Source organism: Gordionus sp. m RMFG-2023, chromosome 1 (assembly GCF_954871325.1).
Source record: "Gordionus sp. m RMFG-2023 chromosome 1, tfGorSpeb1-WG-v2, whole genome shotgun sequence".
In the NCBI taxonomy this organism is placed as follows: domain Eukaryota; kingdom Metazoa; phylum Nematomorpha; class Gordioida; order Chordodea; family Parachordodidae; genus Gordionus; species Gordionus sp. m RMFG-2023.
Genome location: NC_088775.1, coordinates 64,740,367 through 64,758,075, shown reverse-complemented (window position 1 = coordinate 64,758,075; position 17,709 = coordinate 64,740,367). Strand labels below are relative to the sequence as shown.

Sequence of the window (17,709 nt, the reverse complement as noted above, 5' to 3'; positions counted from 1 at the left end):
ATAACCTTGCTTATTTTTTTTAATACTTATACGCATTTATATATATGTAATGGCAATCAAGAATGTTAAAAGAAAAATATTGTTATGAAAGTAAATGTCAATTATTTTTGTTATCTCCAATGATTTTTCTGATTTGGAATTCACTTTTTTTAATGAAAAAATTTCTTATCTTAAAATGAAGTTAATAGAAAATAGAATATAATAAAATCAAATGGTCAATTATAAAACATCTTTAAGTGGAAAGTAATTAAGTTAATTATATTTCAGAGTAAGTTCGAGGTTTTTTTTATAGAACATTTTAGTTTATGTAGGGATTAGCTTGGGTTCGAAGGATTGGAATAGAATTATCAAAGTCTGAATCGTAGCGATAATATTTGTATAGCGAATTTCCAAAATAAAAATTATATGCCAATACAAAATACGAAATGGTAGTTTTATTATGTTGTAGTGAATTACAATTTAAAATCTTGATGATAATCTTTTAAACAGTAGTTTTCTTTTTCTTGTTCATATCTCCATCAAAAATAATGTATAAAAAAGTAAATGTATGTTTTTTTTTATATATAACAAAATATCGCCTCAGAACAGTAAAAATATAAAACTTTTAAAATCAATTGAACATAATATAATAAGAAATTATTTCCTCAGAACATTAAAAATATAAACATTTAAATATAATTTATCACTACAGTTTTGAAATGAATATTTATGTTCCCATATACCTTTTATGAATGCTTTAAACACAGGGTGTATTTAAATAATTAAATCTTTCAATATTTAATTCATATTTTTAAGTGAAATTTTATATGACCAAATATTATTGAATATTTTCTTACAACCCTTGATTTTATAAAAATTCTATACCATTTAAGAACATATTTATGATTCATTTGAATTGGGGCTGTGCCTATCCACAAATTTTTCTCGATATTACCAAAAACCGATCCAATATTTATATTAATTTTTATTTACCATCTCTTTTGTATAATTGTCATAAAAATATCAATATTTTCTATTTAAAAAAAACAACCGACTTTAACGAATGATTTAGTGTATTTTTTTTATTCTCCAAAAGTTAATAATCTCATTTAAAATATTTGCAATGTTTATGGATAAATGTAGTGTTGTTAAACGCTCCATTTAGCCTATTTTTTAAAGGGGCTAAATCAAAATTTTAACCAAAATATTATTACCTAAGACTCTAAATTCTGCCAATAGATGCTTAAACCTTCCTGCCATCTGTTGGGCAAAATCAATAGGCTTGAGTAATTTACTTTTGGCCAAAATTTTGAGTTAACCGTTTTTAAAATTAGTTAAATCAAGCCCGATAGCAATACTAACTGAATGTGATTCGTTAGATATTTTAAAATCATTTTCTTGTTCCAGACAATATAACAAAAAATAGCATAAAGTTTTAAACTATTTTTTAAACCTAACATAATGTATTTTAGTTCCTTTTATTAATATATTATTATGAAATTATTTATAAAATAAAGAAAAATTATATATACAATTATAAAACAATATCGGATCGGTTTTTTAAAAAATATCTCGATCCGATATTTCAAAAAAAGCAAAATATCGGCCTAATTTGAATTAATACTTTACTTTTATTTTTATATTTTATTATAATATTGTAATAGAAGCAATTGTTTAATATCTATTTCATTATTTGTTTTTAGTATTATTTGATTTTAAAAATTAATTTCATGACTAAAATTCATTAAAATTTTTTTAAAAATATTATTATTACCATTCTACTGGTCACTTGTCCAATTACCTGCTAAATCGGGTGGTTTAGACTTCTTTCCACTTAATCTTCTAGTTTCTAGTATTTTCATCCTTCTTATCATTAATTAACAACTTTATGATTTCAGGCTTCATACCCCCCACTGACAATTTATTGGATGATGCAACAAACAGGAAGGTCAACTCTCCCCAAACATTCCTTCCCATCAATCATCACCCACAAAGATCTTTCACACCCCTAATACTCAACTTTCAATTAAAGATGGGCGCTGGCCTACTTTTTTATTCACGCCCTTACCCCCCCCCCCCCTCACGGTGGTAAAATATTCACGTTCTTTAACCAATACTTCTAAAAAAAATTGGTCATGCCCGAAAATTCACAGTGTTTTTAAATTTCTCAAAACTTTTTTTAACGCTTTTTTGAATTTATTCTATCATAGTTTTTATTTCTCTAATTCATTCCATATAAATAACACAAAATAATTACAATTTATAAATCAAAATTTTTATTTGGAAAGAAAAAAGTCCCTGTTTTTTTCCAATTGTGTTCGTTTCTCTAATAAGCGATTGGCTATAAGAAATAACCTTTCAATAGAAACCTTGCCGGGGTTGAAAAATTTTACTAGCTAATTTTCTAAAGGTAATGAATTTTCCTGCTTACAAAACTGCAAAATGTTGTCATTGTTATTTGTTTTATGCGCCATAAATCTACTTTATTTTTAGATGTTGATGCTTCATCAGAATTATAGAAATTCTCTAATTCATTTCGATTATACTGTTTTTTACGTGTGTAGGATGAATTAGAAATGTTATAAATGATAGTTGACATTGACTTATGTACATCATCTAATTTTATATCATTTAGCATTTTTAAGGTTATTTTATATATATCTTCCTTTTCTTCGTCTATTAAAAACTTAAGACTTTTGAAATTCGGATCTAGAATTAAGTTTACCTTATGTAGTGGCTGCATAATAAATCTTTCCTTTGTTCTGTTTTTAATGGTTTTGATTATCATTGTATCACCTTTGAAAGGTTGACAGAATTTTACCAATTGTGAGAAGAGAATCTGTGCTTAGATTACCGAGCATTATATGAATAATGATAAAAATATTAAATAGTCATTAAAAAATTTTGTATTAAGGTCAGATCCTTTAATATATACTCAAACAGTTGAGAGGCAATGGAAAAGCTTAAAAAATAATATCTTAAGAACAGATATAGAGAATAGACAAATTAATATATAAATGTACATATTTTTTTAAAAACTTGTTAATCTAAATGTAAAGGAAAAGCTACTGTACATTAAATAATTATAATTGAGTATTTTGGATTTGTAGGTAAATTGATAAAATTTAAACAATAAGTTATTAAGATGTTTAATCTTCCTATAAATTTAGACTGATTATAATTTGAGTGTAAATGATTAGTATATATATATATATATATATAAAGATAAATGAAAATAGAACATATTTAAATTGAATTATTTATTCTCAAATTTCCATCGCTGAACGAGAGTTGAGATATTTACTTTTTTTCATTCAATTGAAATTTTATAAGACAAAAAAAATATTATTTATAAAATGTATATTTTTTTTGTTTACAAAAATTATTCTTTTTTCAAAAAGAACAAAATTAAATCAGAAAATATATATTATAAATTTGCAAATTTATGTTAACACCCAATCATGCCCGGCAAAAATTTTGGGAAGGCTCGTCACGCTTAATAATTTAAAATATATTCACACTCGCGCTGTGACCCATCATGTCACGCATAATTTCCAGGCCCGCGCCCACCTCTAATACCGATACCACTTTTTGGAGGCCGATCCTATATTAATGCATACATCACATCTAACATCTAATATAAGTCATTTAAATATATTATAATGATCAGTTATAGTTTGTATTCATGAATCTAAAAGTATATAAAATATTTTAATTGATAAATGACTTATATATATAATAGCATTAATCTATATACATAATAAGTAATACACAAATATATTATGAAGGTTAATGATTTTTTTAAAATTAAGGTACCATTTTATCGGATCGGAAAATTTTATATTATCGGCCGACAACCGATATTTCAAAATGATGAAATATTGACCCGATACGATAAGAAATATCGGTACATCCCTATTTAAGTATAGTATTAAATCAAAAAGAATTATCAATATGTTAATAAATGGTATAGAATTTTTATTAATAATCACTGGTTATAAGAAAAATACAATTATAATATTTGGTCATATAAAATTTGATCTATATATATTTCAATACTAAAATAAGGCTGTGTTATAGTTGGTTTATCTTGCTCAAAATAAATTTTTCAGCATTTTTTTATAAATAAGACATTAAATATTTACAAAAGGACCATCCATGCCAATTTTTAAAAATAACCAGGGGTTTAAATATAATTTACTGCGCTTATTTTAATGGCTGCTAACGAACTCACAAAAATAATAATTTATGAATGCTCAGATTAAATTTCAGCATGATGATGACGCTTTTGCATATCCCGAGCAGCTTCACTAATATTGTGGTGATTTCTTACTACCCAACCCTCCCCATCTCCCTAATTTGAGGGAAAATATTTATTTACTAAATATCGATGCTATTGATTATAATTATAAATTTTAATTTACATTATGATGATAATTCATGGTTTTAATAAGGTTGATTCAGTCTCCCAATATTTATTTATTTAATTTAATTCATGTAATTCTCAGACATACAATATTAATTCATCGGAAATTATAATGATTAGTGATCTCGATATATGTTAGGTAGTTAACCTTATAAATTATTATATTAATCATACATTATAAAACATAATAATAAATTCCTAATTACTACATTTCTCCTTCCTTAATTGAAAGGAAAACTACATTTCCTAGAAACATCCACGACTAAAAGATTCTCCTAAAAAATCCTTGTCTTTGTTCTCCATTTACCTTTACATCTGGTGTTTGACATCACTCTTCTCTCCCCAATTAAAATTTTGATCTCTCAGAACATCAATATTATCTGCCTTAGTAGGATTGATTATCACCTATAGTATCAATATCGTTTTCCTTGTTGATTGATCTCACATAGAGTATCAATATCGTTTACCTTGATCACCATATTTCCATAATTATTACCAACAGATTTCCAAACACCATATTTTCATAAGTAATAGATTATACCATATTTTTATATACATCCAAATGATTGTTAAATTATTATCAACAGATTTTCAAATATTCATAATATAGAATTATTACCCAAATTTAATAATTATAATTTAATCATTCTCATTTTTAATAATTGTATTGTGAATGTACTTCATTCTTCTGCAATTTCATTCAATATAATCATCATGAACATATACATTTATACCAAATTAACTCTTTCCATATAATTTTCGGCAAATTCATTCATCGACCAATTTTAGTTTGTCAGCAATTATAATAATTCATTATTTTGTTCATGTTAAATCAGATATAATTGTGCCATTTCATAATTATTTCAATATCAGATTTTATAATCATAATTCATTCATATACTATTAATATATTTTCCAAATTAAGTTTATTATCAACCATAATTTTATCATATTTTGAAAATTCTACATAATTATTTTATTGGCTATCTTTATCCAATACATTCATATTGCTCAAAATCTTTGCCAATTTAATAAGGTTGATTCAGTCATCCAATATTTATTTATCAATTTAATTCATCTCAGACATACAATATTAATTCATCGGAAATTATAATAATGAATGGTGATCTCGATATATGTTAGGTAGTTAAGCTTATAAATTATTATATTAATCATACATTAGAAAACATATAATAAATATCCATATATATAATCATTATAAACATAATAATAAATTATTTATTACTGGAGTAGGAAAATATCTTAAAAAATATAATTAAAATTAGTAGCTTCTTAGGCCTTGCCTCCCTATATTTTTTTACTAGCCGAAATGAATATAATTATAATAATTTTCTTAAATCAATTTTATTACTAAACTTTTGGATATATTTTTTATAAGATTCCTTTTCGATATTGTTGTTATTACAATAACAATAATTAATCACGTGAAGTGTTAAATTATATGACTTTTTTTAATAAAAAGATGCCCAAGATTGAATTTATCTCTCACGCTAAACCTTATACTTATTCCTATCCACCACCGTTGGAAACACCCAAAAATAAAGAAAAAGCTAGGCTGGCAACAGTAGTTCTAAGTTACGCCAAGACGAAACCGCATCATCATTTGCAAAATCATAATTTTAACAATAACAATCAAAAACCTGTTATACAAATTTCCGGCAATGAAAAACCTCGAATTAAGGTTAGATTATAAAAAGAATCAAATATGACAATTTTGACTATCAAGCTTTAATACATTTTCATAATAATGAATTTCTAGTAATCAATATAAATGGATAAGCAAATGCCATAATGTATTACGTTAATAAACATGATTGATAGTTATAATAAAGTAATTAAGCCCCCTCATTTCCTACTATCATTTTAGTTATTACTTAATATAGTATTGATTTGCCTCTCAAAAATTTGAACCAAGAGAATTAATTTATTATATAGAATTGCCATGATTTTAAGAAATGTATCGATCACATAAAAAGATTAAAGGTTTCCTAAAATGACGATACATGTAGCAAAATATTGATATTTTTTATTTTATCAGTAAGGTTTAATACAAGTAACAATTTTTTACCCATATCGTTAAACTGAATATTTAATAGAGATTCTAAATATGTTCCTGCTAATTTTTTGACAAACTTAAAAAAGAAAAAAATAATTTATTTTTTTAATTTGCATCTTATCAAGGAAACTTTTTCTTTTTTATATATATTATATAAAATAATTTTTAAATTATCGTTTTGTTGTAGAGGTTCAAAATTGAAATTAAAGAAAAATAAATAATAACTGGTATTACTTCACTGGCATTAAAATTCTTAGTTAATGAAGAAGATCGACTATTTTTGTCTTATTTCATAATTTAGATATGTTTATTACAATCCTCTTTAATATTGAAAGGATTGACTACTTAAATATCCATATTGTTTATTTTTATCAATATATGCCTGTTTAGAATATGTTAGATTTTCTTCACCACCTATTATGTAAGAATCGTTCATTGAGGCTTATCTTCTTTGATGATTTTGTAGCTTGTTATTGAGCTTATCCTTTTCCTGTGATAACCATACATATTACAAGTCCTGAGGATTGGTCACATATCTGACAGCATTATCATCATACATGTGCTAATATTTGAATATAACTATACAAAAATTACAATGGAAAATATTACATTTTGATTCGGTTTTACATCTAATATTTGCTTCATATTTTGATCTTGAATTATTTATTCATGTCTAACTTTAGCAGTCACCCAACTGCCTTTAATAAATCCATTACAACACAAACTATAAAATACCTCTATTTATTTGTATAAAGTTATATCGCAAATATGCACATGCATGATAATAATGCTGCCAGTCATGTGACCAATCTTTATGACTTGTAATTTATATATTACAGGAATAATATAAGCTCAATAACAAGCAACAAAGATATCACAAATGAAAAGCCTTGCTAAACGATTCTTACATAATATGGAGTGAGGAAGAAAATCAAGCATATTTTGAACAGGCATATAGTGAGGAAATTAATAATATGAATATTATTGAACGCGATATCAGAACAAGATAACATATCTTCTTCATTAGCTATGTTTTAATTGTGGTGAAGTAATACCAGTGATTATTTATTTTTTAAAATTTCAATCTTTTTTTGACGACCTTATAAAATTTATGATAATGATTCAAAATTATGTTATTAACATGATTACTTAATTAATCCTTTCATCCACGCTAGGCTAAAATATAACCCACCAATTTTTCAAAATTTTGCACAATAGTACAAAATTTAACCACCTTTAAAATAGATTTATTTGTTACACATGTTTAAAACGTTATTTTTTTTATAAAATAAATAAATGATGTTTATTTAACATGAAAAAAAAATAACGCTAAAATTCGTCATATTGAGATTTTATTCATATTTTTGCATTTTTTCCAAACGGATATCTTAAAAATTTATATATCTAAAAGTATTCAATTTGTTAAGCTAATATTTTGTATATATAATGCTTATATATTCATTTATATATGCATATCATTTTTTATATATAATACATCCTATTTTTAATAATTATATTTTTATAATGGGTTTCAATGAATCTCACTATACAGAATATCTTCAAGTGATATAAGTTCCGATTATATTGATGAATACTTTGACTCAGAAGAAAATATGCATCTTGTAAATTTTTTTAATATACTCTCAAATTTTGGAAAAATGATCCTCGCTTAATTCCTGAACCACCTATTGAATTTAATGAACCTTCTGGGCCAAAAAATATTGGAGATGCTGATATGATACTCCTTATAAAATATTTAATTATTTTTATCTGATTCCTTTTTTATATTTCAAAACTAATTTATATGCAACCCAAAATCAGAAACGGTAGAATAATTTTCATTAATACTGATTCTTATTAATATTCTAAATAAAAATAGATTTAAATCAGCCAATATTTTTGAAATGAAAATATTTAAGCTATGAACATGCTAATGGGGAAATTACTATCCTATCGGGATTATTAGAGCACAATGCCCGATTTCCACAAATATATAGCCAAACTAATGCCTCTATATTTGGCTGGTTAATTACTCATATTCATATAAACGATAATACTTTAAACCCGCAATACCGATCTTTGGAATTCGATAAACTTTACAAAGTTCGCACTTTTATGTGATGCTACAAAATTTTCAAAATTACTTTTCTCCCGGCCCTTATCTGGCCGTGGACGAATCAATGATCTTTTAATATTTACCAGTTAAACCTATCAAGCGCGGTTATAAAATATGGAATCTATCTGATAAAGTTTGGTACATTTACAATTTTGGCATATAGATTTGTTCACGGCCCGATAAGCGCTGGGTGAGTATTTTTTAAAATTTTATAGCATCATATTCATCAAAGGGCGAACTTTGTAAAGTTTATCGAATTCTAAAGAACCGCATTAATGTATTATCGTTTATGAGTAATTAACCAGCCAAACCTATTTAGAGGCATTAGTTTGGCTATATATTGATCGTAGAAATCGGGTAATGTGCTCCAATAATCCCGATAGGATGGAAATTTTTTAATCCCCATTAGCATGTTCATCGCTTTAATATTTTCATTTCAAAAATATTGGCAGATTTAAATCTATTTTTATTTAGAATATTAATAATAAGAATCAGTATTAATGAAAATTATACCGTTTCCCACTTTGGGTTGCATATAAATTAGTTTGAAATGTAAAAAAGGAATCAGATAAAAATAATATTTTATAAGAAGTATCAGCATCTTCAATATTTTTTAGCCCATAAGGTTTATTAAATTCAATAGGTGTTTCGGGAATCATTTTTCCAAAATTTGAAGTGACATATTATCTTCTAAGTCAAAAGTTCCTCAATATAATCGGAACAAATATCACTTTCATCACTTGACGATATTCTGCATAGTGCGATTTAATGACATAATATATATATTAGAAAATACGATTAAAAATCTTAATATGGCGAATTTTAACGAGGTTTTTTTTAAAAATGTTAAATAAACAACATTTATTTATTTATTTTATAAAAAAAATAATGTTTTAAACGTGTAACAATGAAATAAAGTTTTTTTAAATTGGGTTATATTTTAGCTTAGCGTGAATGAAAGATTCAGATTGGACATCGGTATGTGATGTGGCGTTATGTCTCCAAAAATCGAAACTGTTTTAAACCGTTTATGAATAATAAATCATAAATGTGTTTATTTGCATGGGATAGCAAATGTCCCACTTTAATTTTTGTAATATCTTATGAAATTTATATATTTTAAAAAATAAAATTATTACGAAATTATATGAGATTTTTACTATATATTTTCATTATTTTCAATAAAATATTTTGCCTCTGCATGAAAGGGTTAAATCAAATTTATATGCTAAATTAGGATTCACTGACAAAAGTTGGAAAATTGGATGATTTGTTTGTAAAAGAAGCCCAGCCTTTAAAAAATATCAACAAGGAAAGTGAATCATTGCATTCCAGCCCTATTATTTCAAACGAATGCAAGAAAAAAAAACTATCGGACTCATTGATTAGTCTTAACGCTCAAAATACAGTAATATATATTTTTTTAAATAAATTAAATATTATCATTTTTTGACATTGATAGTATTTTAAAATGGTGCAGCAAAACCTTAGTGCTTTACAAAATAAGTTCCTTCTGCGCTATCGATTGTAACTTAACCCATTCAAAAGGGTAACAGCTCTGTAGCTACAATGATAGCTTGTTTTCATATATTGTTATTTTCATTTATCCATCTTTTTCCTTAAAATTTAATTATTATCCTTTTTTTCTATTCAAAAAAGGTCGTTAAAATTAATAAGACTAGGGTTGTGCCTATATTTAATATCGAATCGGATCGACACTGATATTTACCGTTTCAACAAATATCGGGTAGGGCATATCTTTTTTGAAAAGGCGATCTGATTCGATATTTTTTAAAATTGTTTTTGATAATTTCATAATAAATTAATGAAAGGAACTATTCATACAATTTATTTGTTATGTTTAAAAAAATAATTTAAAATTTTACACTATTTTTTGTTATATTATCTGCAAAAAGAAAAGGATTTTAATCCGACACCATTCAGTAAGTGTTGTTAAAGAGCTCGATTTCGCCAATTTAAAAACAATTTACTCAAAATTTTAGCCAAGAGTAAATTACCCAGGCTTATTGATTTTTCCCACAGATATCAGAAAGGTTTGATTGGCGAAATTTCGAGGCATTGTTAATGATATTTTAGTTATAATTTTGATTTGGTCCTTTTTAAAAATCGACTAAATGGAGCTGTTTAACAACACTACATTCATAAACATTGCTAATATTTAAATGAGAATATTAACTTCTGAAAAATAAACTACACTTAATTATTCGTGAAAGTTAGCTGGTTATTTATGACATTGATACAAAGGTGGATGGTAAATATAAATATCGGAATCGGATCGAGTTTTTAGTAATATTGAATCGGTGAAAAATTTGTGGATGGGCACAGCCTTAAATAAGACCTTAAAAAATTTTAAAAAAATTATCCAAAAGTTCTTGAAACTTAAAAGGGTAATTTTTTTGGGCAGAAACATTTTATCTACCGCCCATGGACAGTTGGGTCCAATATTCTGTTTACCTTTTATAATTTTAGGATTATTGTGTTATATTTTAATTAATTAAATTTATTTATTACGAGAACGCTAAATTATATATTGAAATATCTTTTATTATCAAGTATTAAAAATAAAACTATTTCATACATTTAAACATTTTATATTTTCCTTTGCAACAATTGAACTTGTATAGCTCTAATCCATACCCATACATTTGGCGAAATTTTTTACTATTCTCTTTCAGAAAATTATTCACAAACATGAATAACATTACATTACAAAGGCCTGAATTTTATAATCAAAATACTAGTATTTTTTTTAAATTCAAATAAATTATTACATTTTTTGACAGGTAATTTTATAATTTAAATTTACAAAACTCTCTTAAAATTTAAAACTGTCCATTGTAATAGTATAAAATATTTCTTATGATAATCCAATAAATTGACCAGTTTTTATTATGAATTTAAAATCTAACTTTCCACATTAAATATTTACATTATTACAATTTTAGGAAGATGACAAAAAATTGATGGACTATGATATTATAAATCCATCATTACCTACATTTTCAACTGAACAAGTCAATTGTAACCTTTTAAGCAATACTTTTTCGGTGGTTCTTAACCCAGCCCGTATCATGAGTGAACAGGTATATAATTTGAAATGAATATCTTATAATATTAAAGATATAAAATTTAGCATTTGTGGGCTATTATAAAATAGCAGGGGATATATTTATAATCATATCACATTATAGATCTACTATATTTTATTTGATATAAACCTAACTAAAATTATCATATTTAACTCCTATTTTTAATAATCCCCAAATTGCTATTTTTAGCCTTCATTTAGATATGATGATTATACAATTAATAAATAATATTTTTATTTTTTTTCAAATTATAAACTTTTTAAAGCTGAAAGTTGTCTCCCTGCCAGAGAATTTTCGATACGAACCTATAAAGCCTGTAATATATTCATTATTTTATTAAACATTTTGATAATTTTATCCTAATCTTAAATTCACTATCATCAATTTTGTTTTGATTGCAGATTAACCCTGCATTCTAAGTTAGCGCAAATTCACGGCAGATAATAGAGAAATACAGTGTATTTTGTATAATTTGCCGCGATTTCCTACTAACTATAAATGAGGGATGAAGGTTTGCAATGCGCGGATTTTAACCCAAAGGCATTTTTAGATTTTTAACCGCCTACTGGACGGTCCTTGATAAAAATATTTACACTCCCCCCCCCCACCCAAAAGTTTGGCTTTTTATTTATTATGCAATATTAATTTTGAGATAAAAAAAAAGTAATTTTTAATATATATATTCTGTTAATTTCGTCCTAAAAGTATTTCAAATTTACCCATTTGTTCTCTCACTTATTGTTTAAAATTTTTTTTAACCCACCCACTCGCTCTCCCAATGTTTATAATTTTAACCGGCCTGTTGCAGACCTCTAATATGGAGTCACATAAGTTTTAAACCTTGACTGAAAATAGATCCTCTTCTTATTAAAAAAAAATTTATCAACTTTTAACCATGCCTAAAAAATATTTTAATTGATAGTATCTGTAGTAATATCAATTTTATAAAAACAAATTCATATAATAGAGTTCTATAAATATTTATTCCACTATACTCATAAATGAATCTGTGGAATCTTTAAACCCTTTGAGGAAACTTAATTATAGGCAAAGATTTGAACCTGGTATTAATTATAATTCTATGTTAATAATGCATGCAATTATTGCTTCCATCTATTTATTTTATTTGTAATTATCTATTTTTTATTAAATTTTTTATATAATATTTAGCCAAGCAATTTTAAAATGATAAGCATTTATACGGATATGGATAGGTGATGTTTTTATTGTAGGGAGACAGATTTAATTATTGGGATACGGGTAGCTTATTCCTTTAGATATTCAGAGTTTGAATCTGATTTTGACTTAATGTATGATGACCAATCTTTTTTAGAAGAAGATTCTATTCTTTTATTGTCATCATGTAAATCTATCTAAAGAATCAGTATTTAGTCAGAATTTAGTGATTGTAACAATAACTCACGTCCCTCTGATGAGATAAAGTAATCTGACTTTATTTCATACTTTGAATTTATTAATTACTTCCATTAGTGCAGGAATTGAAGAAAAGCAACAAATATGGGTGGAGAAAAATCAATCCCACCATTAAAACAAGGAGATATAGGACTTCTTAGGATGATATAGGACTTAATTGGAAAGACAATAGAATAGTTACCATGCTGTCTGTTGTAATAATGTGTATACGAAAGAGGGATATGGTGATTGATGTTAGAGAGTGTTGTGTATTTTTTTAAAATGAATAACGTTTTTGTTTACTATGTTTTAAGAAAAATGAAAGTATAAGATATTTTATTATTGATATAGAAAGTTTTTTTAAAATAATTTTTAAATTGAGCTATATTTTTTATACGAAAGTGTTGGATTTAATTTTAAATTGATATATGAATTCACGAATTCTTCAGTAGGCTTGTTTGACCACCATTCTCTCTACCGGATAGACAGAAAGAGCAAAACATGGTGGCATCAAATATTTTGGTATTATTTTAACGCAACAAGTAGTAAATTTTTTTCACACTTATCGGGAAATGATGGGAAAAAAAGTATAGACGATTTATATAGACTCAAATTTTATTTTGGCGCAAACCCTCGTTTGAATATTATGTCGCCCAAGAATATTGAAGGATGATATGATTGAGACGAAGATAAACTCGAATCAGAATCAAAAGCAGAGGAAACCTCACCAATAGTTAGATTTTCAGGGGCCCTTTATGATCCAGAGTTTTGACATATAACGATGTACAAAATGTAATATGAAGGATGTTCATAGAACTCTGGATTGGATGTAAACTGAATTTTCTGTTCCTCTGTGTTTTAAAAAGGAATCTAATTTTTTTGCTTCGTGCCATAGTGCAATAGTTTTATATAGAAAACACAATTATTATTAAATCAAAATTTATAAATATATAATAATTATATGATTACTAAACGATTTGGCCAAAATAAAATGATGTTTATGTTTAGATAGTTTTTGCCCCTCAGAGAATCAAACTTCAAAGTCTTATCTCACTTTTTATAGGAATACCTTCTGAACCCAGATATTTTAATTGCATATTTTTATATATATTTTTTTTCAAACCATTAAAATTTAAGTTGATTTAATTTGATTGGATATTACTTTTTTTCAGATTAGATTTTGTGATTTTACATATTGAAACATTTTTTATGCATAAAAATTACTAAAGATTTTGCCATTTTTAGAAAAAAAATTTCTCTTCTTTAAAAAAATCGTCAAAGATTTTTCAAACTGCTTTTTTATATATGTTTTTACATAATTTTTTTTATTTGTTACTAAATATATTTAGATAATTATATTATATATTTTTGCTTTTAAAGATTGGAATACTGAAATAAATAAAAATTAAAGTTATTAAATTTTTTCTGATGTGTTTTCATATTTTAATTTGTTCAAAAAATTACTAGCTTTAAACCATAAACGTCTGCCCCCTTCCTTTAACTTGAGTATTACTTGCCCTGCTAAGAAATAGAAATTGTCTTTTCTATATCTCTAATTTTTAGCAGTTTTTTATAGATTAAGTAAATATTTATTGAGCTACTAACAATTTTTTTGTTCCAGCTTTTAAAAGAATGGAGTCGTCTTTTTTTTATTATAGTTTATACTTTATAGTATCTGCCACTATTTGTGGAAAATATAACATGTAAATAGTTATTTTTAAAATTTACCCACCTAAAACAACATTAAATATTTATCAATATCATAAATTTAACAGAATCAAAATTCATCAGCGATACTTCTTCATTAGAAAATTCCTTTTGATTTTATCAGAATCGAAGAACTGGATAATTATATTATATTTACAAAACATTTATTTTTATAGGTTACTGAAGGAGGTGTAATTCTTCTTTATGATACAAAAGATTATTTATCCGAAGATATTGTAACCTTAACAAATAGTAAATTTTATAACATTTTAGAATTCATAATTTAAACAAGAGACTTGCAGAGGTACCATTTACCCAGCTTGGATTAAAAAAATCCGTCCCAGCATGGCCGGGCCTGCAAGTCTCTGATATTAACTAACCACTTAATTCACTATTACAAACTTTTTGTCTAATATTAGCGCCATTAAGAGCATTTTTTATAAATTTACATAAGTGTTCAAATTTATCCAATATTAAATTAAAATGAGTAAGACTAAAGATATTACTAAATTAAACTGTAGGTCATATCTTTAGCACTTGAGGAAGTTACTGAATGACCTTAGCCACAATTTTAAATATTTTCTTGTTAACATGGTAAAATGATATTAACTTAACTTTAATATTACATTATTTGGGAATTTAAAATTAATATATTTAATTTTTATGGGTTGTTCAGCATAATATGTATTTAAACATGTTATCAATACTTATTTTAATCTATTTTCATCAAAAAACTTTAAAAATAACGATTATGACAATTGTCACTTTTCTACGGTACATCTTCACTAAATTTTATTTAAATGGTATCAAAACTTATTTTAACATATATTTGTCAAAAAACTTTAAAAATAACGATTATGACAATTCTCACATTAAAAAATACTATCCTTAAAAAGATCATATAAAATAACATCAAAAAAGTTTAATATAAATATTTTTAAAAGTTCAGCATAATATGTATAACATGTTATCAATACTTAATTTAATCTATTTTCGTCAAAAAAAATCAAAAAACTTTAAAAATAACGATTATGACAATTGTCACTTTTCTACGGTACATCTTCACTAAATTTTATTTAAATGGTATCAAAACTTATTTTAACATATATTCGTCAAAAAACTTTAAAAATAACGATTATGACAATTCTCACATTAAAAAATATTATCCTTAAAAATATCATATAAAATAACATCAAAAAAGTTTAATATAAATATTATTTAAAAAAAACACCTCATTTAATAAAAAATAGATAGTTTTACAAAATTGATAAAAAAAAATTATAAAAGATTTCACCTAAAAGATTGTTTTTTTTATCTAATAAAATTTACAATATAATTCCTCAATAAAAGATGTATTTACAAAGAAGATTGTGAAAAAAATCACTAATAAATTATATTAAAAATAATATTACATTTTTATAATAGCAGCATATTATTTTTTTTATTAAAAAATCAAATAAATAAATTTATTTTCATTTCAAAATATAACAATATAAATAAAAAATATTAAATCATATCATGTTTATTTGTTGATAATAATAAAATATTTACATTAAATATAAATAAAATAAATTGTTTTACTAAAATAAATAAATAATAATTAATGCTAGACATCGATGCAGAATTTTTGACTAATTTATTTTAGCCAATTTTTAGGCTTAGCCGTTTTAGGCTTAGCCGATTTTTAGGCTTAGCCGTTTTAGGCTTAGCCGATTTTTAGGCTTAGCCTAATTAGGTTTATCCGATTTTAGGCTTAGGCGTAGTTTTTAGCCGATTACGCAACACTACCAACAATTTTAAATATTTATAAATAATTTCGAATAATAGATAAAATATTATTCGGCAAGAAAGATATTTTTTATATTCAAATCAATAATATCGAATAATTCATTTTAAATATAATCTATACTATTTTTATATCTATGTAATTCTCATTTTGCATTTTTTAATAATTATTTAATATAAAATGTAAACTTATCAAATGCTAAATAATCATATATATTTATTATAAAATTAATGCAGCGTCTCAATCAAAAGCCGAAGAAGATGAAGGGGAAGAACCGGCTCCTCCTGAACCATTTAAATATTTTGATTGAACAATCTTGTAACTTAATTATAATTATTTTTCAATTAATTTTCGCTTTTTACATCAAATGAATAAAATTATTAAACGGGCTTAGCCTAGTAAAAGTTCTCGCTATTGTTATTTTATCCATTCTCAATGCTATAAGTCTTACATAAGGTTTTATTTTGTTAATTTAATACCTAATCACTGGTCCTCTCCTGAATCGAATTTTGTGTTAGGCTTTAGCTAGCTTATAAAAGCCTTCGAGCGCATAATGTTAATAGATAGCGAGCCAAAACTAATCGTTGCAGAATATTATTTACACAAATTTGTTTGCCCATTAAAATTTTTATCTGCTTGGTTGTTTTAATTCCGAATAATTTCAGTATTTTAAGGTTGTATATATATATATAATAATATTTTTAAAACAACCTTGTATAATTAATTATTTATAATGACTACCAAACCCTCAATTTTTCAAACGCTAAACTGGTATGCCATAACATTAATGGATAGAACAGAACCTAAACGGTTCATGACCTGAATTTTGATTTTAATTATTTTATATTTTCTAATCAAGAAAAATTTGATTTATAGCAATTTGAGCCTGTATTGAACCTGTTTTTGACGATCTAACCTGTCCGAAAAAAATGTGATTTTTTTTGCCTAAGACTTTCCTATTTAAAAAAAATATTCCGATGCATTTTTTTAAAACTAACGATAAATTTTTAGAAAGCTTATAATATTTTTAAATATTTAAATAAATAGGATTTGTAGGATATCATGATTTTAATAATATAGGCGAAGCCTGTAACT

The 17,709-nt window shown here is 25.0% G+C and overlaps 1 protein-coding gene across 2 annotated transcripts in view; it reads left to right on the top strand.

Moving 5' to 3' along the window:
- The window catches only part of LOC135922667 (26S proteasome non-ATPase regulatory subunit 1-like), a 57,878-nt gene extending 40,873 nt beyond the window's left edge, over window positions 1-17,005 (top strand). Inside the window, exons 23-28 of one of the 2 annotated variants that reach the window (XM_065457100.1) lie at window positions 5,889-6,107; window positions 9,836-10,006; window positions 11,565-11,702; window positions 11,974-12,024; window positions 15,005-15,080; window positions 16,851-17,005. In XM_065457100.1, coding sequence (XP_065313172.1) covers window positions 5,889-6,107; window positions 9,836-10,006; window positions 11,565-11,702; window positions 11,974-12,024; window positions 15,005-15,080; window positions 16,851-16,924 — 729 coding nt within the window. In that variant the 3' untranslated portion in view covers window positions 16,925-17,005. The remainder of the gene's footprint in view (window positions 1-5,888; window positions 6,108-9,835; window positions 10,007-11,564; window positions 11,703-11,973; window positions 12,025-15,004; window positions 15,081-16,850) is intronic. The other variant, XM_065457101.1, reaches the window with a different exon arrangement.
- Window positions 17,006-17,709: the final 704 nt, after the last annotated feature.